Source organism: Nannobrachium achirus, assembly GCF_963921795.1.
Source record: "Nannobrachium achirus genome assembly, chromosome: 6".
Taxonomy (NCBI): domain Eukaryota; kingdom Metazoa; phylum Chordata; class Actinopteri; order Myctophiformes; family Myctophidae; genus Nannobrachium; species Nannobrachium achirus.
The window spans coordinates 16860370-16887183 of record NC_137815.1 but is presented as its reverse complement, the minus strand read 5'-3'; the positions used below and the strand labels follow the sequence as shown (position 1 = coordinate 16887183).

The window sequence follows — 26814 nt, the reverse complement described above, 5'->3', positions numbered from 1 at the left end:
CAGGACAAGCCTTTATGTCATGCCCTGTTCCATGTTCCATTGGTTCTAGTCTTTCCTCAGGTTCCTTGGCTGTTCAAGCAGGTGGCAAGAAATGCGCTAGAAAGGTGCCTTGTTGGTCTCAGCAGTAGTACTTCTCTGCTACCAATACTGTGTCTTGTTCTGTCAAGGTCTTTGCCTCTCCAAAGTTTGTTAGACATTGTACTCGGTCAGAAGCCATAACTACATGTTTAATCCTCACCTGGCCCATGCAGTCATCTCCTGTCTCCAAGGCATATGTGCCTTGATCACTGTCTTGGCTAGTGGTGCTCCAAGATGAGACTGCTTGATGCAGTGCAAGTGAGTCTCACCAGTGCCATACTGCTGCCAGATCTCCTTCATCCCCAGTGCTTGGAAATATGGGGTGTAGTATAGCAGTAATGTGAAGGAGACAACAACTCTCTGGGGTCCGCTCATAGTTCCGACATCCCATTATTCTGACCATTAGGTTAGTGAAGGTTAGGGATAGGCTTAGTTATAATGGAGGCTGTACATGCACCAGGTGTCAGCCTCCTCAATCCTATTCAAGATGTCTGGGATCTCTTCTCCACTAGCGACATCATCAACAGAGACAACAGAGCTGATAATGGTAAATGGACTGCATTTACAGTATATAGCGCTCTTCTCCAAAGCGCTGTAATGTATTTCACATTCACCCATTAACACACACATTCACACATACATTCACACCAAGAAACCATGCAAGGTGCTCATCGGGAGCAGTTAGGGGTTCAGTGTCTTGCTTAAGGACACTTCGACAAATAAGCAGGAGGAGACATAAATCGACCCTGGAACCTTCAGATTCCAAGGCAGCCGTTCTACATACATCGCCACAAGCTTGAATGGACACCATATTCCGAACACACAGCTGGAGAGCTGTTTGTTCTCCTCACACTCCCAGAATTTGTAAAGTTGATGAGGGATGGGTGTGTCTATCGACTCTGTTATCTCTGATGATGATGAGTGGCTCCCTGCAAAAGGGGCTGGAGGTGAAGAGATCCCAAAGATTGAACTAGATTGAGGAGGCTGTCACCAAGCTGCTGGTACATGTGGAGTCAACTGGCCCTATTATAACTAAACCTACCCATAACCCTAACCTAATGGAGGGAATAATGGGTCGCCAGGATTATGAGTGGACCCCAGAGAGTTGTCGTAGTGATACTTCCAAGCACTGGGGATTAAGTAGATCTGGTAGCAGTATGGCACTAGGTGTGCAGCGGCACATGCTTCTACAGCATCAAGCAGTCTCTCATCTTGGAGCACCACTAGCCAAGACAGTGATCAGGGGACATATGCCTTGGAAACTGGAGATGACTGCATGGGCCAGGTGGGGACTAAACATGCAGCTATGGCTTCTGACCGAATACAATATCTAACAAACTTTGGAGAGGCAAAGACCTTGACAGAACAAGACAGCATTGGTAGCAGAGAAGTACAACTGCTGCCTGAGACCAACAAGGCACCTTTCTAGTGCATGTCTTGCCACCTGCTTGCAACAGCCAAGGAACCTGAGGAAAGACTAGAACCAATGGAACATGGACGGATGCAAGGAACACTTCGACTCTCGAGGATATGGCTGCCTAGCTGAATACATCCTGTAAAAACACATCATACTAACTTGGATGCACACAATCCTAATATGGTGCACTTTGAGGGAAATTGTTATTTAATTTTGTGTGTGCTTTTGTTGTGTGATTTTATTTGTCACTTTTATTCGTAAATAGTCTTATTTGCTCATTTAAACACCCATTTAAAACCCCCCTTTAAAGTTAAATGTGGATGTTTACTTGTTGTATTTCCCACTAGTATGTCTTTTGTTATAAACAAAACAAACTTACTATAAAATAGTAACAAACTTACAAAAAATACTATAAAAGTGCAAGTAATGAACAAAATCGTTTTTAGAAAATGGCATTGACATTGATATTTCAAAGACAAGATGATCCTTAATGGTCAAAACAATGTCAGAAATGAATTATACATGTCAGCATTCGTTGATTTAGACCTACTGCACCTGTTTTTACTCCTAACAATGGCCAAGTTATGGCCCACGGTCTTCGGAATAGCAAAATTACCTTGACCATGACCTTTTGAGGTCCAAATCGCCCAAAATGGTCAAAACAATATCAGAAATGAATTCCCCACACCACAATTAGTCCAAATAGAGGTATTACATGTGCATATACACCCAGAAACAGAAAAGTTGGATTTTCATCATAACCGATGGCAGCCATATTTGATTAGGCCATTGCGCCATTCCTGGCACTATGGCGGACGAGCACCTCTGTGATTTTTCATGTCTAGGGACCCACTGACTCAGTTCAGGTGAGAAACTCCCCTAACACCAAATTGCGAACAGGACTTTAAGCCAGATACTGGATTATGAGCTTGTAGATCACTCTCGGCTGCGGCGCCAGAAGCTGCCTGCACATTCTGCGCAATGCACGATGGGATGTTGGAAAGTTGTGGATAGGCCTATATTTATATACTGTGTGTGTGTGTGTGTGTGTGTGTGTGTGTGTGTGTGTGTGTGTGTGTGTGTGTGTGTGTGTGTGTATATATATATATATATATATATATAACATTAGCATAAACCAACTAAGCAAATCCAACCATGACATCATGTGTGACCGTTGGTTTGATGGCATTCTGCTCGCTCACACGTTGGCTGTACGGCTCTATCCACAGTCAGTTTACACACACACACACACACACACACACACACACACACACACACACACACACACACACACACACACACACACACACACACACACATCCTCACTGGATTTGTCACAAAGCCTTAATGAAAACCCCCGGGGAATGATGAGCTGAATCTCTCCAGAGAGAGAGAGAGAGAGAGAGAGGAAGGGAGAGAGGGAGATGAATGATAAAAATGGAGGCACATTTTTAACACAGCCTAATTTCCCACCTCCTTTACAAAAGGAGGCAGTTGCTCATTACATCTTTTTATAACCTCCGTCCAGTCGCCCCGAGTAGCGAGGCAACACATTAATCATGTCACCACTGCGGGCCAACAAGGAATATTCAGGTTATTCTTCAAGCCACAGTAAGCCATTGTCTGACTCTGTTGATTATGTACAGTGGGCTACATCACAGAACATTCCTCAAATGTGTATGCATTATTAAAATGCTTATACGTGCGTTTGCAGACAGAAGCTCAATCTTTGGAGGCTGTTGTGGCCTATTGATTGAGCCTCCTCTCACCACCTATTCTTAATGTAAAATGAAAATGGAACCTTGTTCCTGCTATGTTGAGTTACAGAAATAATTTAAAATACTGATTCTGTCGTCATGTTGTCAGAGACAGGTCAGTTGGTTCTCAAACTTTGTCAAGGATCCCAAAATTGATATGTATATGGCGGCGGTCCCCCCATCTAAATAAAAGTAGCAAAGATTTTAATAATTTTTTTTTGCCTTAAATAATATCATTCTGCCCCTGACCACTTTTTTTTTTGACGCCACTTTGAAAATCAATGGTGTACTGTACTCTTTGATTTGGATGGGGGAAAAAGTACAGTTTCAAACTCAGGTCCATTTCACTATAAGAGCCTTTAAGTGGTTATGGGCGATATTTTACATAAATATAGTTCAGTGCGACTGTGAGTATATATAATTCAGTGGTGCAGCATTCTTGAAATATTACAACTTTTTTTTACACCCACCATGACACGCTCAACATATTGATGGCTGGTTTCAAAGTGTGTAAATTATATTTATCCCTCGACGGTGTGAAGATCAGCTCTTGTTAGCAGACGGCAGCATTTAAATGTGTCTCAATCTGACACATCTCACTGAATAATTCACTCCTCCTGTTGGGATTGCCTATTCTTGTACAGCACACATGATGTAAAATGTGTCTTGCAGTGGTGTAAACTACTGTGGTGCATGTAGCCTATACGCTATACTGTACTTAAAGGATTACTTCACCACTTTTCAACCTATCTTCATATAATAGGTCCTCACTAATGTTCATAATAAAATTGCAAAAAAAAAAGAAAAAAATCTACTCGGTCTCTTAGGTCCTAAGAGACCGAGTAGATTTTTTTTCTCCTAAGACTTAGGAGAGCTGTGGGAAGTTCAGAAATCCATATAATAGTCTTGAAACATCATCGATGGAGAATCCAAGGCAAGCTAATAGAAAATGCAGGCTTTCTATTCCTGAAAAGTTGCAATGTTAAAGTGGAAGCTATTGTTCTCGCAATAATAAAAATACAAAATATCTTTTCAAAAATATTGTTTAAAAAAAAAAAGAACTGTCTCAATAATGCCTCCCCCTGGCCAGCCGGGGCGCCTGATGGAGGGGAAAGGAACTGGTTGGAATAACGTGTTCCTTCCACGTGCTACGTCCATCCCAGGGAAATCCCCCCTGTCAGGTGAAAAGAAACAACTTGGACTACCCATGCATTGAAGGAAGCATGAGGTTTGTCCGTTGTCTCCCCAGGCACGGCAGAGGGAGAGCAGAGCCCAGGATTACAGGTAATTGGCCCTGGGTGAAAATGGGTTACAAAATTGTGGGATAAAAATTATAAAAAAATCTGTCAAACGATGATGTCACAAGACTATGGATTTCTGAACTTCCCACAGCTCTCCTAAGAGACTTGGACCGTGTCGATTTTTTTTTGTAACAATTTTATGTTATTTTTACTATCTTCAGTATTTACAATGTTCAATACTTTTCTACATCTCAGATGAAAATACTTTACTCCACTACAGTGATATGAAAACTTTAGTTACTACTGTAGTTACTTTGTAGATTTGGATTATTATTACCAAACTAGCTAACCACTTCAGCCCTATATCGTCACTGTCGGACCGAAAACTCGTATCTCCAAGTTTCGTAAAGTAAAGATCACACCACACAAGACTGCATGTCGCACAAAACGAGTGAAAATAGCCGATCTACAAGCACACAACGCCTCTCACCGCGAGGCGTTGTGTGCTTGTAGATCTGCTATTTTCATTATTTTTGTGCGACAGTCTTGTACAGTATGATGATGCTTGTAGATTGTCTATTTTCACTATTTTAAATATATATTTTTGAGCGGTGCAAACCGCTCCTATATTTCACTTTCGGTTTATTTAGCTAAAACATATTAGCACGGGACGATTCTTTCATTCTTCATCGATTGGCTAGTTGATTAACTAAACATTAGAATCGACCAATCAGAAACCGCTCTACTTGTGACGACATGTGTTAGCCAAACAGAACAGACCAATCAAATGCTGTGTTGTTCATGCTAATTTAGATCTGTCTTGGCCATTACACTTGCACTGGAGACCGGTCTAAAGTTCATGAAAGGTCCAGGCGTAATGGCCAGGTTGTTTCATATCCTGGACTTTTCCTAAACCCCCTCTCCGTTCTGCCCTCTGTCTGTTTTGTTTGAGCTTCTGGTCTGGACTGCATATTATTTTTCTCTTCTATTCACTCTTTGACTGCCACCAGGCTGTTAATGGCCAGGCTGTTTGTCTGACCTCCTGTCTGTTCTCCCTCTGTCTCCCCCTTGCTTTATAACCCACAAGAAGCTCTATTTGGCTCTATCTGGTTTCAGACAGCGACAATTAGGAGTTTCTCCTGCATCTCGGCTACTCAAAATGGAGTTTCTGGTGACACATAAATGTGCACATAAATGTGCACGATAAATTGTTATTAGCCTTTGGTCTGGTCAAGGATACTAACAAACCTGGCTGGTATGTTGCGCATAATATACTCCCGACATAATCTGTTTCCAAGAGGCAACCCAGCACTTCTTGGCGTTGGCCGTCAGTCAAAGTTAGAGGGAAAAAGTCTGACCAACCGCATATCCTGGACCTTTCTGGCGCAAATCGACCCCCACCCAGGATTCAAGACAGCGACCACGCTACATTAAACCCTGTAGTCTATGGTTTCTGTTTCGAATCCTGGGAGGTGTTCGTTTTGAGCCGGTGTAAAGGTCAGGACACACGAAAACCTTATATAGTCTGAGCAGACCTCCAGACTGACATCATACACAACACAAAGAATATTGCCATGCATGCCTATCAACACTGATTCGCGCAGGCGCCCTTGCAGGAATTAGTTTGCACCGCTCACTTCGCACGGGTGCGATTTTTAAATGATAAATGCAAAAGGAACGGTCTTGGACATAGGTTTCCACCCGACAACAACCATATATTATATGCATTTTTATTGGTGCAGAGGTGATTGATCCTGTCTACGTCTGCCAATAACCTGCTGGTTAAGGCTGCTCATTGATTGGTCGTAATCCCTCTCCAATAACCCGCTGGTTAAGGCTGCTCATTGATATGTCGTAATCCCTCTCCAATAATCTGTTCTGTCACCACATGACCTGCTGACCTCCTGAACTGCACCTTACACTGGGGTTGTGTTATATTAGAAGTTGTGTCATATTAGAAGTTGTGTTATACTAGAAGTTCTTCTTGTGTTATATAGAGGTTCTTACACTGCGCTTGTGTTATCGTAAGCCTATTGCATAATAAGACTGTCTTGTGTTGAGATCATATATTTCTTTCCTTGTTGTGTATTTTGTAACCCATTTTTCACTCTGTGCCAATTGCCCAAGCTGTAATCCTGGGTGCTACTCTTGCCAACCTGGGGAAGGCAACGGACTGAGCTCATGCTTCCTTCAGTGCATGAGGAGCGACAGGCTGCTTCTTATCACCTGACAGGGGGAGTTTCCCCGGCTGGACGCATGCAGCCCGTTATTCCAAACAGTTCCTTTCCCCTCCATCAGGGGCTACCAGTTACAGTAGTAAGGACTCATAATTCCTGCAAAAATAGCTTCGCTTCACGGAAAGTTTCAAGCTTAGATCTGCTATTTTGATACTTTGGTGTGACACTGTGGTGTGATCAACTATAGGGCATTACATGTGGAGATACGAGGTTTCTGCACGAAAAGCAACAACACGCTTTATCTGTGTTTGTAGAACAAGATCTGATCTGATCAATCTAGAGAGAGAGAGAGAGAGAGAGAGAGAGAGAGAGAGAGAGAGAGAGAGAGAGAGAGAGAGAGAGAGAGAGAGAGAGAGAGAGAGAGAGACGGTTGGTGGTTGGTTGCACATACAGAAAGGTGATCTATCATTCTGTCAACGACAACAAGAGAAGACGTTCACACAGAGGAAAGAGAGAGAGAGAGAGAGAGAGAGAGAGAGAGAGAGAGAGAGAGAGAGAGAGCTTAGTCTGTACTGAGCTGACCTCACACATAGAACTACTTTACATACAACAAAGCAAGCTGCCTTTAAAGACAGTTCGTTAAAGGTAGCTGCTTTGTCGTATGTAAAGTAGTTCTAGCTGCCGCGATAATAACTGCTTTTGTGTGTGTGTGTGTGTGTGTGTGTGTGTGTGTGTGTGTGTGTGTGTGTGTGTGTGTGTGTGTGTGTGTGTGTTACAGCGCCACCAGGAGGACGATCTTTGCTAAACACATTATTTGACAGTAGGCTACTCCTACAGACATCGTGCAAATCGGTACACAGTATCTCTGTAGTCCTTAAGCAAAACAGGTCTTTCAGATTTTTCATAATACTGATTGGCTAAGATTGACTTCCAAAGTTTGCAGGATTGCTCCGTTTTGAACAGAATTGACATGTGATCTAGAAGGATCGGTTGGATTTGTCATATTCCATCCTGATTGGCTAAGATTGGCATCTAAAGCAAGGGTCTTCAACAGGGGGTCCGGGAACCCTAGGGGGTCCTCAGAGTTACTACAAATCTTTGATATATTAACCACTTTGAACCCTAGTGTCCGTATTCTGAGAACTTTAGCCAAAAATAGACGATCTAGCTACAAGCTCACAACGCCTCGCAGCAACAAAGAGGTTTGGTGTAGAGGGGGAAATAAAAAGAGCAGACTAAGTTCAGAGTTAAAGTTTATTAAGTATTGACGGTTCAAGTGGTTGAATATCTGAAAACACAAATTGACATGAATCCAAAATACACTGATGATTGTGCTGTCAATTTCTTTTTCATAGTAGGCCTACTCCTAAAGATATTGTCCAAACTCACACAAATCGGTACACATTATCTCTATAGCCAGACTCAAGTGATCAAGGCGGATTTGTCCGAGTTTTCATATTCCATCCTTATTGAACAATTCCCAACATTGCTGGCCCAAAATAACCTACCTGACCTGGCAGAGACCTGAGCACTTTTTATGACATACATTTCTTAGTTATGATTGTTGTATGTGACGCTTGCTTTGGCAATGTAAACGTCTGTTTTCTCATGCCAGTGATTTTTTTTTACTGAATTGAATTGAATTGAGATAGAGAAGAGATGTGAGACAGATTCAGAGACAGAGATAGAGAGAAAGAGACAGCGAGAGAGGGAGAGAGAGACAGACAGACAGACAGACAGACAGACAGAAAGAGAGTTTAGTGCAATCGAGAAAAATAGAAAAAAAACACAATAAGATGGGTGCTTATGCTTATCCAAATATTAATTATCCTACCCTGGAGGACACCACAACACTGCTAAACGATGATAAACCGTTTCCCATTCAGAGCATCACACTGTGTGTGTGTGTGTGTGTGTGTGTGTGTGTGGGGGGGTCTGCATCCCATAATAGTAATAGCATGAGAGTAGCGCTGGACCAGCATTCAAATCGATCCTTTGGTTTCACTTCTGTTAAAGCGCTCCATTTGTCTCTCTCTCTCCAGATGTGTCCTCTGTCTGTGTCCGTGTTGTTCAAGGTGTTGAGATGACTGGACAGATAGTTGTCTGTCTCACATGGAAACAGCCCATCTACTGTTTGAGCTCAGGCTAATTAGATTGGCTGTTTATGGCTGCTAACCCCGGCCTGTGACAGAGCATGAATCACCTTGTAATGCACAGATATCAATCAATTCAGGATTTAGATACACACCCGCACGCATGCACACACACATTTGTACATGCACACACACACACACATTCATACATGCACACACATTCATACTTGCACACACCAACACAGGTGTGCGCAGGTGTAGGCCTATACAGTATGAACAGAAAACAGATCTACGATATGTTTGTATGTAAAGATAACATTGAATTGTGCGTCCAACTCAAAGGTAAAGGCATGGACGCACGGTCGCACGCACACACACACACACACACACACACGCACGCACGCACGCATGCGGCCTCTCTCTCTCTCTCTCTCTCTCTCTCTCTCTCTCTCAAGCAAGCATACACATTTTTCCATTACTGCTGCTTTGATCTGGCCAAGGTCTCCATTCTACATGTGTGGTCTTGGACAGGATAAGACCAACAAGGACCTTTTTTTCATGATAATAAAATACAAAACGTAAGGAAGTTTTCCTTCTCTCTCTCTCTCTCTCTCTCTCTCTCTCACTCTCTGAGATAGCTTAGGGGAGACAGACATTAGGAAAGCAGAGAGAGAGAGAGAAGAGAGAGGGAGAGACAGAGACAGAGTGTTAGAGAGAGAGAGAGAGAGAGAGAGAGAGAGAGAGAGAGAGAGAGAGAGAGAGAGAGAGACCGCGAGAGAGACGAAGAGGGAAAGATTCGACTCAAACATGGGGAAAAACACAATCTACTATGCTGCCACCAAAACGTGGAATTCCTAAACAAAAGCCATTCTAGATATTGACTCCCCCCCCCCCCCCCCCCCTCAAACTCAGAACAAACCGAAAAGAATGGCTGACCTTAAAGAGCGGGTGCATAGTTTTGTACTTTTTCTGGTTTTCATGTGTCTAGGAGGTTGACAGTACCTCATTAGACCCCCTGGTGTGGTTGTTATGAGCAATTATGTAGTCCCTTTGCATTTTGGATTTCTTTCTCGAGGCTGCCACCTTGTGGGTAAAAAGTGCCGATCCAAAAACAGTGATTAAATGACATCATTTAATCATCACCCAACACTGTGGCTGTGGCCAAGGTAAATAGAGAGGTAAAGACATCCACGTCCCTATCTCTATCTCGCAGTTCCAACCGGCAGATTCGTCGCACCATGGGTGCCAAACTGCAGCCGGAAGTTCGGTGGACGACTGTGGAGCCTCCCAGCAGCTCATGAAGTTCATGAACAAACGCTATTTATGAAAAAGTGAGACCTTTATAACATACTCAGCTCAGGAAAATAAAAGAAGGCATGTCACACATTTTTTTGTGCCTTGTGGATTTTCGATGTGTGCACTGTGTCATTCTAAAGAGCAAAAAGTATTTTTCTAAATGTGCCAAGTATCGCAAGACTATCCACCGTTTCCTGTCTGGGAACCAAATCTCGCGATAATTTATAATTTAATTTTTGCGATTATTTACTGTTATTACCGGTATTATTATTTCATTATGTACTGTGCACATCGAAAAGCAGGTGATTGTAAAAATATCTTTGGTACGTTTTCTTTTATATTCCTGAACAGATTATATGACAAAGGTCTCAGTCGTTCATAAGTGTTTCTTCCAGGTTTGTTCATGAGCTGATCCAGCCCAGATCTAGCCAGCTCCATCGCGACCTGGTGTTTGCCAACGGGTCTGAGGCCTTAAGCTAGATGCAGAATAGACCCACATTTAAAAAGAAAAAAAGAAGAAAAGAAAAAATATTTAGTTAAAAATACATATTATTTTGGGGGTCCTTGACATGATAATGTTTGAGAACCACTGATAGCAACGTACAGATTTTTTTTTGTTCTTCAGAGAAATGTAAGGATTTAGAAGACATGTTGTAGAATCGGCCTATATCAGTGGTTAAGGACCCCCAAAATGATATGCATTTGGCTGCGGACCCCCATCTCAAAACATCTTGTCTAGGGACCCCCAGAAGCAAAGATTTTAGTTAAAAATGTTCACTCTGAATGTGGGTCTTGCCTTAAAGGAGTAGTTCACCCCCAAAATGACTTTTTTTCTATTGATTACTCATGCCATGGAGAGTAGAGTTCAATAATATTTTTAGTTTTTTGTCACATTCCTAAGACATAAATGTGATAACAATAAATTTACCCCCATTCATTTCGGATGGTGACCCGTTTCGAAACGGGTCACCATCCGGAATCAATGGGGGTAAATTTACTCAAATCAAATTTTTGTCTTAGGAATGTGACAAAAAACTAAAAATATTATTGAACTCTACTCTCCATGGCCTGAGTAATCAATAGAAAAAAAGTCATTTTGGGGGTGAACAACTCCTTTAAGCAAGATGCACAATAGACACAAGCAGCTCAGACCCGTTGGCAAACGCCAGATCGGCTCCATCAGTGTCCCGTATTTCATCGCACTTCCAGCGGGAGTTCTGGCACCCATGGTGAGCTTCATGGCCGGACATGGCGCATCCCCGTTGTCACGTGTTATCCATTCCTTCCTATTTTCCCACCATACCCACCATGACAACCAGCATACTTAATGAACTGGTGGGTGTGGCCACATAAAAAACTAATTTTAACTCTTTCTGTACACTTTTTTGGAAATAATCCTCCTCCTAGTATAATCATAATACCTGATCATGTTTTAGGGGGGAAATAAATCATGGCACTTCATCTTTAAAACGTAGTACTGTAACATCCTCCGCCCACTGCCCCCACCCTCCTTAACTGTAAATATACCTCTTCCTGCTACTGGAGCTTATAAGTAGGCCTACATACTGTATATCTTACTGATGAACTGGGTATAATGGACCACAATGGAAATTCTGTTATGCTTTTAGCACCTTTGACTGTACAACTTGTACTGTTAGCAATCGTGTTAATGAAGTATTCAATGAATGAATGAATTTATCAATCAATCAATCAAAAAGACAGAAAGCTGAAAGAGAGACAATAACATCTCCTTGACACAACTGTCTATAGTTGACAACATGTGAGCATGTAGCCTACCGAATTTGAATTATCATTATTTGCATGTGTGTGCGTGCGTGCGAGCGTGTGTGCGTGCGTGCGTGCGTTTACAGTAAATGACAAATTGGAGTCATATGGAGACATTATTTCTACGCTGGTAAAGTGTACATGGTTCATTGTTTGATCTGCTGCAGTTCTTATAAAACAAGCAGGATCATTTAGTTTTACATTCCTTGCAGGACCAGGTGTATTGTACAGTATGATGCAACTCACTGCAACAGCACCGTACATAGAAAGGTGCCCCACATTCTGCTCCATATGGGTTTCATAGTTTCATTGAGACCTTGTATGTCCAAAATCATGCTTTTCAGGAAAGTAGAAGAAGCTGCGTCCATAGTTATTATACATCTTGTCTTCTTTTCATTGGTTCGATATGTATAAAACCCATACACACTTTCACACGCGAAAGAAAAAAGTCAAAAATAGCAAAAGTTAAATAGCAGTTCTACAAGCTGCGATGCGATGTGTTGTGAGCTTATGTAGACTTCCTATTTTTGCTACTTTTTTGTGACAGTGTCGTATGAACTACCCGGAGATATGAGGTTTCTACCTGACAGCAAGATATATTTATATTTTATACAGTCATGTGAAAAAAGACAGCTAAGATGCTCATCTCTGAAATGTTAGACATTTCAGCTGCTATAGGAACTGGGACTTTTCACACTGTCTCCCTCTCTGCTTTCTTCCCTGTCTGTCTGTCCTACACTGTCTCCCTCTCAGCTGTCCTACTGTCTGTCTGTCCTACACGGTCTCCCTCTCAGCTGTACTACTGTCTGTCTGTCCTACACGGTCTCCCTCTCAGCTGTCCTACTGTCTGTCTCTCCTCCACTGTCTCTTCTCGTTCCGAAACATAAATCTAAGTATGTGGACTGAAAGGCACTATATTTTCTGGCGAGGCACATTCATAAGCCTTGATATAGAAATATAGTCGCATACAAAACAAATTGGTCACACAAAAGCAGCCACGGATGTCCAGGCTTTCTGATGAAAACCCATAATAAAATGAGTACGAGCTTGACTCGCACCAAATGAGCTTGAGCTGCGTGTGAGCGATCCTGTCAGCATAGATTTGTGTGCAACATTTCAGCGCTGTGTGCAAAGCTGCCTCACAGTGTGCAGCTGCTATCGCATTGTCTCTTAGTTACATTTCCTTAAGTTACAGTATCAGACTTCCATAATATTTTAAAGAACTATAAAACATACATACACAATAAATAGGTGCTGATTTGGTATAGCGTTTTGCAAGATCAGCTCCAGACCATAGACTGCTCTAATTCATTTTAAATTAATTTAAAATTAATTGGGGCACAACAATAATTTAAACTAGTGACTGAAAACATAAAGTATTTATGGAAATATTTACTAGGTAATAAAACCAAGTTTAAAGTCCACAAAATATCCATTGACTTTAATGGAAAGACATTATGCCTAATTCGAATCGCAGCGTTTTCATTATTTCCACATTGGCTTCATTTTCAACCGTGGATACTGCCTGCTACTGACACACAGGTGTGTGTTGGTGGAAAGTAAGTACTTGAGTATATTTGCGTTTCACCTGCTGATTCATGTGGCGTCTAAAACGTACAATATGTGTGTGCGTATGTGTTTCAGAAAGGTCACAGCTGCTCTGGTAGAACCGGACACATAATACCAGACAGTGTGTGTGTATGTGTGTGTGCGTGTGTGTGTGCGTGCGTGCGTGCGCGTGCGTGCGTGCGTGCGTGCGTGCGTGTGTCGGACACTGCTTACAAATGTCACAAGAGGAGAGGCTAGAAGAGGAGAGGACAAGAGAAAGATAAACCCATTTTTCAGTCTTCCTGCCAGAGACAACCATATTTCCTGTGTTCGAATGAATGACCCTGCCTGACTCTAAGCTGTCAGTCATCAGACACAGCCTCTGTGTCTGATGACTGGATGTGGGAAGAGGGACGGGATGTGGGAAGAGGAGCTCTCAAAAGGAAGACGTTTTTAGATTATGTAGCGTTATTATTTTCAGCCGTTATCGGCACTTGAAGCCATATGACAGCTTGACTCCCCCTTTATTTCTGACTGTCTTTGTCTGATCCTCATATCGTCGTTGTCGGGTGAAAACCTTGTATGTCCAAAACCGTTCGTTTTGCATTTATCATTTTAGAAATGATTTAAACTAGTGAAAACAGACGATCTACAAGCACACGACGCCTCGCGGTGGGAGGCGTTGTATGCTCGTAGATCGGCTGTTTTCACTACTTTGTGCGACGGCCTTGTATGATGAAGCAGGGCGTTGCTTGCCGAAAAAAGGTTTACATTTGAAACTTGGAGATACGGGGTTTCTGCCCGACAGTGACGATATATTCTTGTCTTCCCCATCCTTCACTTCCACCTCCCCCTCCCTATATCCCTCCCCCCTTCGCACTCTTCTTCTCTTCTCTTCTCTTCTCTTCTCTTCTCTTCTCTTCTCTTCTCTTCTCTTCTCTTCTCTTCTCTTCTCTTCTCTTCTCTTCTCTTCTCTTCTCTCCTCTCCTCTCCCAGTAGAATAGACCTCTTTTTCCTGTCTCTTCATTTTTCTTATCTCTAGACTTTTCTAGGTCGTTTTTTCCTCGCTGCTCGGGAGCACAAAGGATCCTCCTCCTTCCCCTCGCTCTGATTTTCTTTCTCTCACAAACACATTCCGTTGTGTCTTTCTCCCTTCGTCTCTCTCTGTCGCTCCCTTCCCTCTCCTCTCTTGCATTCTAATCTCTACTTCTTTCTCTCTCTCTCACTGTGTGTGTGTGTGTGTGTGTGTGTGTGTGTGTGTGTGTGTGTGTGTGTGTGTGTGTGTGTGTGTGTGTGTTTTAATTCACAGAGGAGAGAAGGTGTGATAGAAAATGGAGGTAAATGAGTGAAAGGACAGAGGGAAGAAAGCGCCGGAGTAGAAGACAGAGACGGACAGAGAGGAGAGAAGACGACTCTAGAAGAGTGTGAAGCAGCGCAGGAAAGGAGCAGAACATTGAGGGAGATGCAGACCTCATTTAAACTCTCCTCTTCCCTCAGTCTCTCCATCATTCTCTCCTTCATCCTAATCCTCCTCTGTTTTGTCAATTCTGTCTCCTTCCACTCTCTTGTTCTTATGTAAAACGGTGCAGGACAAAAGTCCACTCGTCCTAGACAATTTGCCCTCCTGGCCCCCAAACTGTGAATAAACTCCCTGTCACACTTAGAACTACAGACTCACTCCCTAGCTTCCATTAGAACTACAGACTCACTCCCTAGCTTTTTTTTCTAGAATGATATCCCCATGCATTTGTTATATTGTTTGTTAATTTTACTTGAGTAAAAGTACAAAGGTATTGTAGAAAGTACTCATTATGCAGAATATCCAATTTAGAATAGATTTTTAAAGATGAAGTTAGCCACACCCACAGTGTTGAGTGGTAAAAGGGGAGGTGATATGATGTCATTATATCACTGTTTTTGGATCGGCACTTTTGACCCCACAAGGTGTCAGCCTCCAGAAAGAAACCCCACATGCAAAGGGAATACATAATTGCTCATAACAACCACACCAGGGGGTCTAATGAAGTACTGTCAACCTCCTAGATACAAAAAAACTAGATTAAGTACAAAACTATGGCACCGCCTCTTTAAGGTTATTTTCAATCTTTAAGTGGCACCGCTGTACCTCCTACACCCCAGCCAGAGCTCTGAGGTCAGCTGACCTGTTGCTATTAAACACTCTTAATACCAACCAAAGGACAAGAGGTGATGGTGCATTATGCTCTGGAACAATCTGCCCAGTCCACAGAGGTGTTCAGATCCCTACTTAAAAGCCACTTATTCTCCTTGGCTTTTAATTGCATTTGACCCTCCAATGTGTTTTAATGATGTGTGTTTTTAATGATGTATACAGTATATTTGACTCTGTGCCGAATGGGCGCCGTTGATGTTGATGCTTTGCTTGTCTCAAGCCTGTACAGCACTTTGGTCAGCTTTTGTTGTTTTAAATGCGCTAGATAAAAGTTTGATCTGATTTTATTCACAAGTTTGATTTCACAAGTTTTCAAATGTATACAAATCTTTTGAAAATAGCAGATCTACAATTTTAAAATGGCTGACACACACACACACACACACACACACACACACACACACACACACACACACACACACACACACACACACACACACACACACACACACACACACACACACACACACACACACACACACACACACGATGGAGGAAACCATACAAGGCACATCGGGAGCAATTAGAGGTTTTATGTCTTGCTTTAGCGCTATTCCCTGTAGAAGAAAGAACTTAGCGGGTCGAAGCGTTTGGAATCCCTTCAATAAATTCTGCATGGTGGCTGTGAGTCTGCAGCCTTATCTTTATACCTCTATACTTCATAGCAAGGTCAGCAGCACCTCATCATGGTGAGCACCGCCGCCGGCCAACCGCCTGTTGTGCTTTAGTCCAGTGGTTCTCGACCTTTTCGGGCCGTGATCCCCAAAATGGAGTTGAGATTTTTTTTTTTTTATAAAGCAGTTCTATTCTGAAAATGTTAGTTTATAATGTCTAGAGTAAACTTCTAATCACCCAAAAGGTGAAGCTTTCCAGTCTCATGTCTTTCTGGAGCTGAGAGCATAGAAACCAAAAGCCTCCACCCAGAGCGCTGTGGATGGGCGGTGTGGCAGGTTCTGTGAACCCAGGGCCATAGCAGTTTGATTTCCAGTTATATTTTCAGTTTACAAATAGACAAGGAACAGTTTAACCACTTATGCCCTGTTTAATTTGTATTTATTTATTCTTTACTTAGACTATCGTATGGCGACGCATTGTGAGCTTGCAGATCAACATTGTGAGCTTGCAGATCGACATTGTGACCTTGCAGATCGACTATTTCCAAATGGCCAAAATGTATATAGTGGTGTGTTTTGTAATAATAATCTACAAAGTAATTTTAGTATTAAACCAAATATTTAATTGACAAAGTAACTAGTAAAGTAACTAGTAAATAAATATTTAATCTACAAAGTAACTAGTAAAGTAACTAAATATTTAATCTACAAAGTAACTAGTAACTAAATATTTCAAATGATTGTATCGGAGTAAAGTATGATATTTGCCTCTGGGATGAAGTGGAGTAAATGGAAAATGAAAAAAAAAAGTTACTTAAAGTTGTACTATGTAACTTTTTTTATAAAACAAATCTTAACATTCTCCTAACTATTAAATCACAAAAGTTTTAGAAGATCCGCGCCGTGAATTTCAGCCTGTAAAGCCTTCTCTGTATGTAAACTGAGATCCTTGCCGTGGACCGGATCTCGCGCCAAAATTGCGTCATCACACTACCGGCCAATCACAGCGAGGGTTATACAACTGCCGGCCAATCACAGCGCATCTTGAAGTGGGGTCGCTATGGCAGCCATATTTGTTGTCGCCCGTTTGTACCATCCCTTCTCTAGGTAATTTCGCCTACCAGGCAGGGTGAAGGAGTCCGTATCTCTGGAATTACTGAACGCACAGGAACAAGGGACCCCTTAAAAGATAGATCTCAGCGAGGTGGAGGCAGACGCGGGGGTCTGAAGGTACGAAAAACGTCCGAAAGACGCGGACGCGACCTCGGTTTGCTATAGGGCTAATGACCACTAGTTGGGCATCTTACACAGTATGGCTTTAAAGGGGGCGTGACACGGCCAAAACAGCTAATTATGGCTATCAAATTAGCCATTGTTTTTAATGATGTCATGTACCCCCCATGTTAAATTACCCAATCAAATTAATTTATTGTAGTTACTGTACTGAAAGTAGTACTTTCTGTACAGTAACGGCAATACATTAATTTGATTGGGCTAATATGGGGGGAGGGGCGGAGACTCGCGGAGTCGAGTATCCATATCATTATCTTTTGAAACTGCCCCAAAAAAAGCTGACGAGGTGTGTTTCCGACTTTCTAAACCAACTTTAAAACTATCAGTTCTAGGGGTAAAAATTATATAGCATTCGCTAAAATCAATGGTTAGACCGATAAAAAAGTACATGTCTTCTTCAAAAAATGTGTAAAAAAAGGTGTACGAGGGTCAACACGCTTCTCCCCGTCTATGAGACGGTTTTGTCGGCCATACCCTGCTGTCTCTTTCCCTAACCTGACTGGAGCACCAGAGTAGACCGACCGGAGCAAGCCATGTCCTGCTGTCTCACCGGCCGGACTGAGGTCCGTGCTCCGTGGCTCATACACTCTGTGTGTGTGTGTAGCCTGTGTGTGTGTGTGTGTGCTTTAGCGCGTGTGTGTGTGTGTGTGTGTGAATAGCTCTCGCAAACATCTATGCTCGCAAATAGCCGTGCGGTGCAGCATTAGCAGGGCTACACGCTAACAACAAAGCCATCACGTTGTGCGCGGCACCGCACGACGGACGAAGTATACATTGCGCGGCACCGCACGACGGACGAAGTATACATTCACTACTAACTGATACGGCCCCGCCTCCCTTTCAGACTGTTTGAAGAAACACCACGTGACCTACTGTATCATAATGTTAATTTTCGTCCGGTGTCGCCACTCCTTTAAGTACAATACTCTAAGTAGCCTACATCCTGGACAAACTCTCTCTCTCTTCCACCCCCCCCCAATTTTCGTCCGGTGTCGCCACTCCTTTAAGTACAATACTCTAAGTAGCCTACATCCTGGACAAACTCTCTCTCTCTTCCACCCCCCCCCCCCCCCTTCCCCCCCATCTCTCTCTCTCTTTCTCTGATTGATAGCAGACTAATGTTCCATTTCCTCAGTAATGACAGACATCTCATTACCTCAGATGCCATTATGACTTACCACCTGACATACGCACGCACGCACGCACGCACGCACGCACGCACGCACACACACACACACACACACACACACACACACACACACACACACACACACACACACACACACACACACACACTCACTCACTCACTCACAGTGGAGTTTCTACATGTGTGATTTGCCCCGCTGATTAATGACATCATCAGGAGGATCGAGGCCTCAAGGTTGGACGCATGCGCACACGCACGCATGCATGTGCATGCACGTACACATGCGCAAACGCGCTGGCATGCACGCACGCACGCGTGTGCTCAAACATGTAAGCAAACATTCGGACACAGACACACCACACATATGCACTAAATACATGCACGCATGCATGCATGCACAAAAGAAAAAAACAGGTACGCACTAACACACAGAGGCACAGACACACAAACACACACATTCAGACAACTACAAAGTAGTAGGGCATTAACTGAATCGACTTCTTCATTAAGTCGACTCCCACCAGAGAGAGTCGAAAGTCGAAGTTGAAAAAAAAAATCCTTAGATTTTTTTCTATCATTATTTTTGCTCCAAGTGTGCGTCTGTACAGCATTCAAACAGTAGGACTGCTTATTGTCAAGGACAGAATGATCCAATATTACAGTGCTACATTACATTTGGTATAACATGGTTCTATTGTGAAAATAGCAGATCTACAGAGATCGGCTATTTTCACAATTTCTGCCTTTCTATATATTTGACAATTTGGACAATGTTTAATTTGTCATTTTAGAGGTATTACAAAGTTCTTAAATTGTCACTTTAGAAATGTGCATATACCCTCTATATACTTAAACTTTGTTGGTTTGTTTACAGTTGAGTGAGAAAACAATGTTGCACATTAAGTTAATCATCTGGGGACCCCCCCAAAATAATTGGGGGGTCGTGTGTGATGTAATGACGTCATCAAACAATAAAGTCGACTTCAACTCAACTTTTTTACGAGTCGACATGCAAAAATCACAAGTCGATAAATGCACTAGTGTGTAGTGATACGCAATGAGCTGGGATTGAACCCCAGACTCACCAGACCGACGCACAACCTGTCCTGCCAACAGGGCTGAGGCTGCTGGCAGGGCTGGTGTGCATCACATCTTGGCTGTAGTACTAACTGGGGGCTACACATGCAGGGGAGGTCTTAGATATGTTTCACCAGTTTCAATTGAAACAGGCCTCAGCCACCAGGGGGCCTCCAAGAGCTAGCCAGCAAGCCTTGTTCAACTTGCAACACACTTATAACACTTTTTAATAATCATATATCCTTGTTAATATAACACCATTTAGGTCAATGCTATAACATTATGTAGTGATATAATAATAATATATAAATAGCAGCCAGTCATTGACTATAGGTCAACTTCTGTGTGCGATTGTTGCGCGGCTACTGTGGCCTCGGTGCGCTGGCGGCGGCGTGGGGGGCCTCATCAATAGCTCTTGAAACGGGCCTCCAGATTACTAAGGCCGCCCCTGTACACATGGTCCATGTACAGTAGGTTGGCCTACGGTATGTAGGAAAAACCAGTAGAGCCCTACGTACCCGGATAAGTGAACACAGAAGCAACATAAGATGTGGGGATGAACGTAACCCTGTGGCAGCCCATTTTAAACAAAAGGGCCAGAGCATCACCTCCTTAAGATATTGGGGTATCGAAAAGGTTAACAAACCTACCCGTGGTGGAGACCATAATCGTCTCCTCCTCCAACGTGAGGCATTTTATATGTATATACTCAACACTTTGGCTCCTCACGGCCTAAATGAAGAATTTGATATCAAACCATTCCTGGTTTAGCTGCTTTCTTTTTGCTTTTAATCCCTATTTTAATCCTAATCTCTGTTTTGTATAAGCATTACTTTTGATTTCTTATAGTTATGCTTTATGCCATTCTTCTGTCCATATTTGTGTTCCGTGTATTTTGATTTTGATATATGCTGTACCTTTGTATTTTTATGGTTTCATGATGCATACAAGTCACTTGGCACAATGTTTTTTGTTATTGCAGTTTATTTTTATTGCTCTGCACTATTATGCTTACTTTTTTTAACCCCCCCATCAGGGGGGTCCCCAAATTATTTTGAGGGGTCCCCAGATGGTTAACTTAATGTGAAACAATGTTTTCTCACTCAACAGTAAACAAACCAACATAAAGTTTAAGTGTATTGAGAGACTTTTTAGCAAATTGCAGAATATGTCCCATAATCAGCCAAATGGCACATGTTATGTGGGGGTAATTTCTTTAAAAAAGTGTGCATAATTGCATATTTCCATGCAAACTTCCCAGATATATTGCAACATTCCTTATATTTTGCGTATTTCACAACTCTTCGAATATTCCGCAACTTCCTGCATATTTCGCAACTTTCTGCATATTTCACAACTTCCCACAGTTCACTGCATAAAATCACATAAAAACCCTGCATATTTAATTGCAAAATCAAGTATTCAAGCCTGCATAATACAGGCTTTTATAGCCCACATTATCAAGGCTTTTTGCCTGTGTTTTTCTGGAGGGTCCATATAAGAGAGAAATACATACATACGGTGGAGAGTGATAGAGATGCAAAGAACGAGAGAAAGAGAGAGAGAGAGAGAGAGAGAGAGATAGAGAAAGAAGCAGAAAAGGCATTAACCTGCAATCAAGAACCTATTTAAGAGCAGTCAGCCACAATCATTAACCACATTACCATGCAATTATAGCCTACAAGGCAGACGTGTTCGTGAGTGTATGTGCGCGCGCGCGCGCGCGTGTGTGTGTGTGTGTGTGTGTGTGTGTGTGCGTGTGTTAGGGGTGGATATTGGCAAGATTCTCGCGATGCAATATGTATCACGATATATTGCGAATCTTTGCGATACGATACTATTGCGATATATCAGCTTTAAAAGCTGAAAGCGCTGCTCTAATGTTGTTGTTTTCGTCGTTCGCAGCCGTTTTCTCAAGAGACCTCACTCACTGAACCGTGGGAAGGAGAAGTAGCTACTATACAGCGACATCTAGAGGCAGCGGAGTGTCAGGACCGGACTTCTACCATTGGTTCCTATGCATGGGAACATATTTTATTTTCCTCAAAGTATCACGATAATACAGCTTCAAGTATTGATACAGTATTGGCAAATAAACTATTGCGATGTATTGCCATATCGATTATATTGCCCACCCTAGTGTATGTGTGTGCGTGCGTCCAAATGTAATTACAATATAGTAGTTTGAGAACTAGGCGTTGTGAAGACCATTGTCCCGGTCCTAACAATAGAAATTGTGGTTTTATGATTTGAAGAGTTAGTCTTACAATTATAGGTAACAATTCATGTTGGGATTATATCTATCAATATAACTAGGCTATTGTATCAGACAGACGGCTGACAACATCGTCAGATCGGGCCTTTGATCAATCAAATAAAACATGTTCAGATTATGGAACCAAATGATGCACATGTTTCTGTTCACGTAGCGCCAGCAGTTGTGAACCCATAGCCAAAGAGGACGATTATAGCGTTAGACATTTAGGTTGGGTTTAGCGGTTGGAGCTATTTGCCCGATTTATACTCTGTTGCATGCCATGGTTGTGCCCTGAAAATAGCAGATCTGGTGTACAGATGCTTGCAACTTTTGGCATATGGGGTTAAAGGGTTAAAGATGGCAAAATGTTAAAGATGGCAAAATGTGTATTTCTAATGGCATTCGGAAAACCGTTGATGTTCTCACAAGTATAGTAATACTGTTACTGTGTGTGTGTGTGTGTGTGTGTGTGTGTGTGTGTGTGTGTGTGTGTGTGTGTGTGTGTGTGTGTGTGTGTGTGTGTGTGTTCGTGTTCGTGTGATAGCAGAGATTGATTGCACATCTCCAGATTAGATGGTACCGGTAGATTAGCAGTGGTTTAATAAAACTACTCTATCTGAGATTGGAGAGCAGATGAGAAGAGCAGGTGAGTGGATTGGACTGGCCCGCATTTAAATGAGAAAGAAAGAAAGAAAGAAAGAAAGAAAGAAAGAAAGAAAGAACATTAAACTCATTAAACTGAAGAGTTAAATGAAGGTGTCTTTCACGTCTAGGCTAAATAAAACCACTTCAGTGTAAATGTGTTGCGCTGACTGATTCAGTCACTCAGTCTGTGACGTCGCCAAAGATGGTTCATTTATGAAGATACACCTTCCCAAATGGAGCCTCTAGACTAGAGGTTCACACCAAGTGGGCGTTGTCTCGTGAACGTCCCATGTTTACTTGTGCTAGCTCCCGCAATGTTTTTCTCTCTGAAAAAAGCCATTAAAATCTCGGGAAGATTGTGTGGCTTGTGACGATCGGGTCCAACCTTTAGTTCAGTGACCATGGGGCCAAAGAAACGTTCAGGAACTGTGTTCACGTTCACTCTTCCATTGGAAATAATACGACTTCAACCTGCTTCCGCTCTCCTACAAAGGAGGCCACCAACTTCACGCGGATAGGGTAAGTAAACGGAGACGTCTTCCTTTCTTTCTTTGTGTCTTGGAGGATTCTGTAGGCCTGCTCAGAGAATGGGAAGGCACTGCAGACTCCTCATTTGGTTTAATCCTCTGGCGTCTCACATTTCGTTTTATAATTCAGTTTTAATGGGTCCTGGGTCAGGGGTGGGATGACCGCGGGTGGGAGGGAAATATTTCAGTTTAAACACGTGCAGTAATAGGTACAGTATATCCAATGATATGAAAGTGTTCCTGGTGAGAGTATGACTCACAATTTACCAATTTGAAGAAAAGCCAGGATAATGAGAGTGTCAGCTCTCACAGTAAAACATCAATTCATCACCGGACGGCATGTGTTATAATATGAATAATCCATCAATGTGTGTGTGCGTGTGCGTGTGTGCGTGTGCGTGTGTGTGTGCGTGTGCGTGTGCGCGTGTGCGTACGTGTGCATGTGAGTGTGTGTGTGTGTGTGTGCGTGCGTGCGTGCGTGTTCTTGTGCATATGTGTGTGAGTGCGGGAAGTGCACGGATAAAACATTGACCCCAGTGGTGTAAAGTAACTAAGTACATTTACTTAAGTACTGTACTTAAGTACACTTTTGAGTTATTTGTACTTTACTTGAGTATTTCCAATTTCCAATACTTTTACTTCTACTCCACTTCATTTGCGATCCAAATATTGTACTTTTACTCCACTACATTTATTTGAAAACTTTAGCTACTATTTACTTTGCAGATATCAATTATGATATTATAAAACATACATAAACCACTTTAGCACTATTTTATACCTTGGCTGTTTGAAAATAGCAGATCTACAAGCTATTTTCAAACATTTTTACTTTTACTTTTGGTACTTTGAGTACTTTTTGATGCCAATACTTTCATACTTTTATTCAAGTACATTTTGAATTCCAGACTTTTACTTGTAAGACTAAAATATGGTCGGCAGTGGATAAACTCTTCTGGTGCGCGGCTGGCTAAAAACGCAGAGAGCTGGAAGGGGAAGGGGAGATGCTAAAAATGCAGAGAGAGGGGCACGGTGGTGCAGTGGTTAGCACTTCGCCTCACAGCCAGAAGGTCCTGGGTTCGATTCCCGCCGGGGGAAGCTGTGGGCGTGTTCCTCCACCCGCGTCATCAGCACCCACACCCTAGGTGGGGTTGGCGATAGGGCCTTTCTGTGGTGAGTTTGCATGTTCACCCCGTGTCTCCTTGGGCATAGGCCCTCACACACAAACATGCAGTAGTCCTGGTTTCTATACTACCTCCCCCTAGCCAGCCGGGTGCTCCCCAATGTCCCCTGGCGCGGCAGGGGGAGAGGGGAAACCAGGACTACAGGTTAGGTAGTCACCGGGTGAGAACAATGGGTTGCAAATCGTGGGATTAAAAAAAAACAAAAAACGCAGAGAGCGTATTCCGTCCCAAAGCCAGTGACGCGCCTGTCACTCACTTCCCGCACCGCCCTCCCTCCCTGTAGCCTGTGTAGACTAGCGTAGCGATCCTTATCATCGTTTACATGTCAACTCTATAATGGACAGGCGAAGGGTACTCGCTCTTGCTTTATTGGAAGGGGAGATGCAACAAGCTAAAAAGAGAAGAGTTTGGGTGCATGAGACTCTTGATCAGAACAAAATCTCCCAGTCCCTTCCTGATTCTCAGAATGTTACGCCTTCGACTCACCCGATTGGACAGAGGGGGGAAACTAGAATCTGCGTGGAGAATTTCTTTGCTCCAGCATAAACGCAAGGTCTGCGCGGAGCGCAGATATCCTCCACTGACATGAAACTGCCCCCTTCTCATTGAAATGCATTGGCAGAACGCAGATTCCACTCTCATAGGTATTTTGGCCTAACCGTGTATATCTACATGGTATTGATACTTTTACTTTTACTTAAGTAAAGAATGTGATTACTTTTTCCACCATATCTAAAACCTACCTGTAACTGTGCAGGTGACTTCATGCATTGATTGATTGATTGATTGATTGTTATTTTTTGACAAAATTCACATACATGAACATAATGTGTCAATGATATCAGTCAAGAAGATGAAATACAAAATAATTGTAAACTGAATGTCATGGTTTGTATTTGTCTTGGGGGGCGGGGCGACACACAGACAATCTAATCAATAATAGATATGTTCACGTGCGTGCGTACGTGCATATGTGTGTGTGTGTGTGTGTGTGTGTGTGTGTGTGTGTGTGTGTGTTTGTGTGTGCTTGGATAGGTATTGAGTGTGCACGTGATGTGTACACAGTCTGTGTGCACATTTGTGTACGTGTGCTCTGTCCTCACGCCATCCTCCTTGTCAAAGGGATTCATGGAGACGTGTGTGTGTGTGTGTGTGTGTGTGTGTGTGTGTGTGTGTGTGTGTGTGTGTGTGTGTGTGTGTGTGTGTGTTACTATACGTGTGAGGGCCAGATGCCCAGTAAATTGAGTTATAAACAAGATTAATGGTATAGTTTTATTAAACCAACAAAAAATAAATACAAAATAAATAAAATGTTATGGTTAAAACCATTTAGGGAATTAGGCTTACAACTATAAAAAGATTAAAATTGGGGTTAGGATTAGGATTAGGATTAGGCCTACACATTCAGAGGTTGGGTGTAGGGATCAGAGTAATGCCCGATTTAAACGTATTTACACAATGTTGTAACCCTGTTGTGTGTGAATGTGTAAGTGTGTGTGTGCGTGTGTGCGTGCGTGTGTGTGCACGTGCATGTGTGTGTGTGTGTGTGTGTGTGTGTGTGAACATGCATGTGTGTGTGCGTGTGTGTGTGTGTGTGTGTGTGTGTGTGTGTGTGTGTGTGTGTGTGTGTGTGTGTGTGTGTGTGTGTGTGTGTGTGTGAACGTGCATGTGAACATGTGTGTGTGTGTGTGTGTGTGTGTGTGTGTGTGTGTGTGTGTGTGTGTGTGTGTGTGTGTGTGTGCGACTGTGCGTGCATGTGACTCACCCCCGTCATCCTCATCAAAGGAGTTCATGCAGGGGAAGTAGATGGCGAGGGCCTCGAAGGACGCTGATAGGCTGATCCTGCTCTGGGAGCGTTCCATGAACACGCCCCCGGCCCCCGGCCCCCCCGGCTCGCCGGCCGGGACCGCCGGCCTGGCCAAGCGCGGCCCATGGGAGTTCTTCACGCGGAGTATTGCACGCGGCGTCTTGGACGGCGGTCAGCCTGCCCCCCCCACGAGGCAGGGCACTCACACCACGGGAAGAACACTCAACCCCAAAAGGACGGGACAACAACACGTACACACGTACGAACACACACACTCTCCCCTCGGTCTGGTAAACTGGGATGCTGTGGGATCTGCGACGAGTTTTGGATGAGAATCGTTGGCCTGGTTTGACGAATATCTTGTTTAAATCCCCACAAAACACGGGTCAAAAAAACAGGGACATCGGTGGACGAGTTGAGGTGGAATTTGTGGAAGGAATAGTTTGCTGTGATATCCGAGTCCAGCAGACTCAAATCAGATTAAATTCAAAATAAAGGTGATGGGATTGGGCAGAGATGCAGAAATCCCATGGTACAAATGGAGAGGAAAAAAGACCAATCAAAAATATCTTCCAGTTCCAAAACAAGGTGGGCTGGTGAAGAGAATCTTAAAGAAAAGGCTGCTTCTCGGCCTGAGAACATGTCCGATTTTCTATCAGTTCTGTTTGTCGGTCTGTCGA

General features: G+C 43.0%; 1 protein-coding gene across 1 annotated transcript in view; it reads right to left on the bottom strand.

Annotated features, from left to right (window-relative positions):
* Positions 1–26189, bottom strand: part of rims4 (regulating synaptic membrane exocytosis 4) — a gene marked incomplete at both ends in the record, with an annotated part of 59126 nt that extends 32937 nt beyond the window's left edge. Inside the window, one exon of the mRNA XM_080727913.1 lies at positions 26093–26189. Coding sequence (XP_080584039.1) covers positions 26093–26189 — 97 coding nt within the window. The remainder of the gene's footprint in view (positions 1–26092) is intronic.
* Positions 26190–26814: the final 625 nt, after the last annotated feature.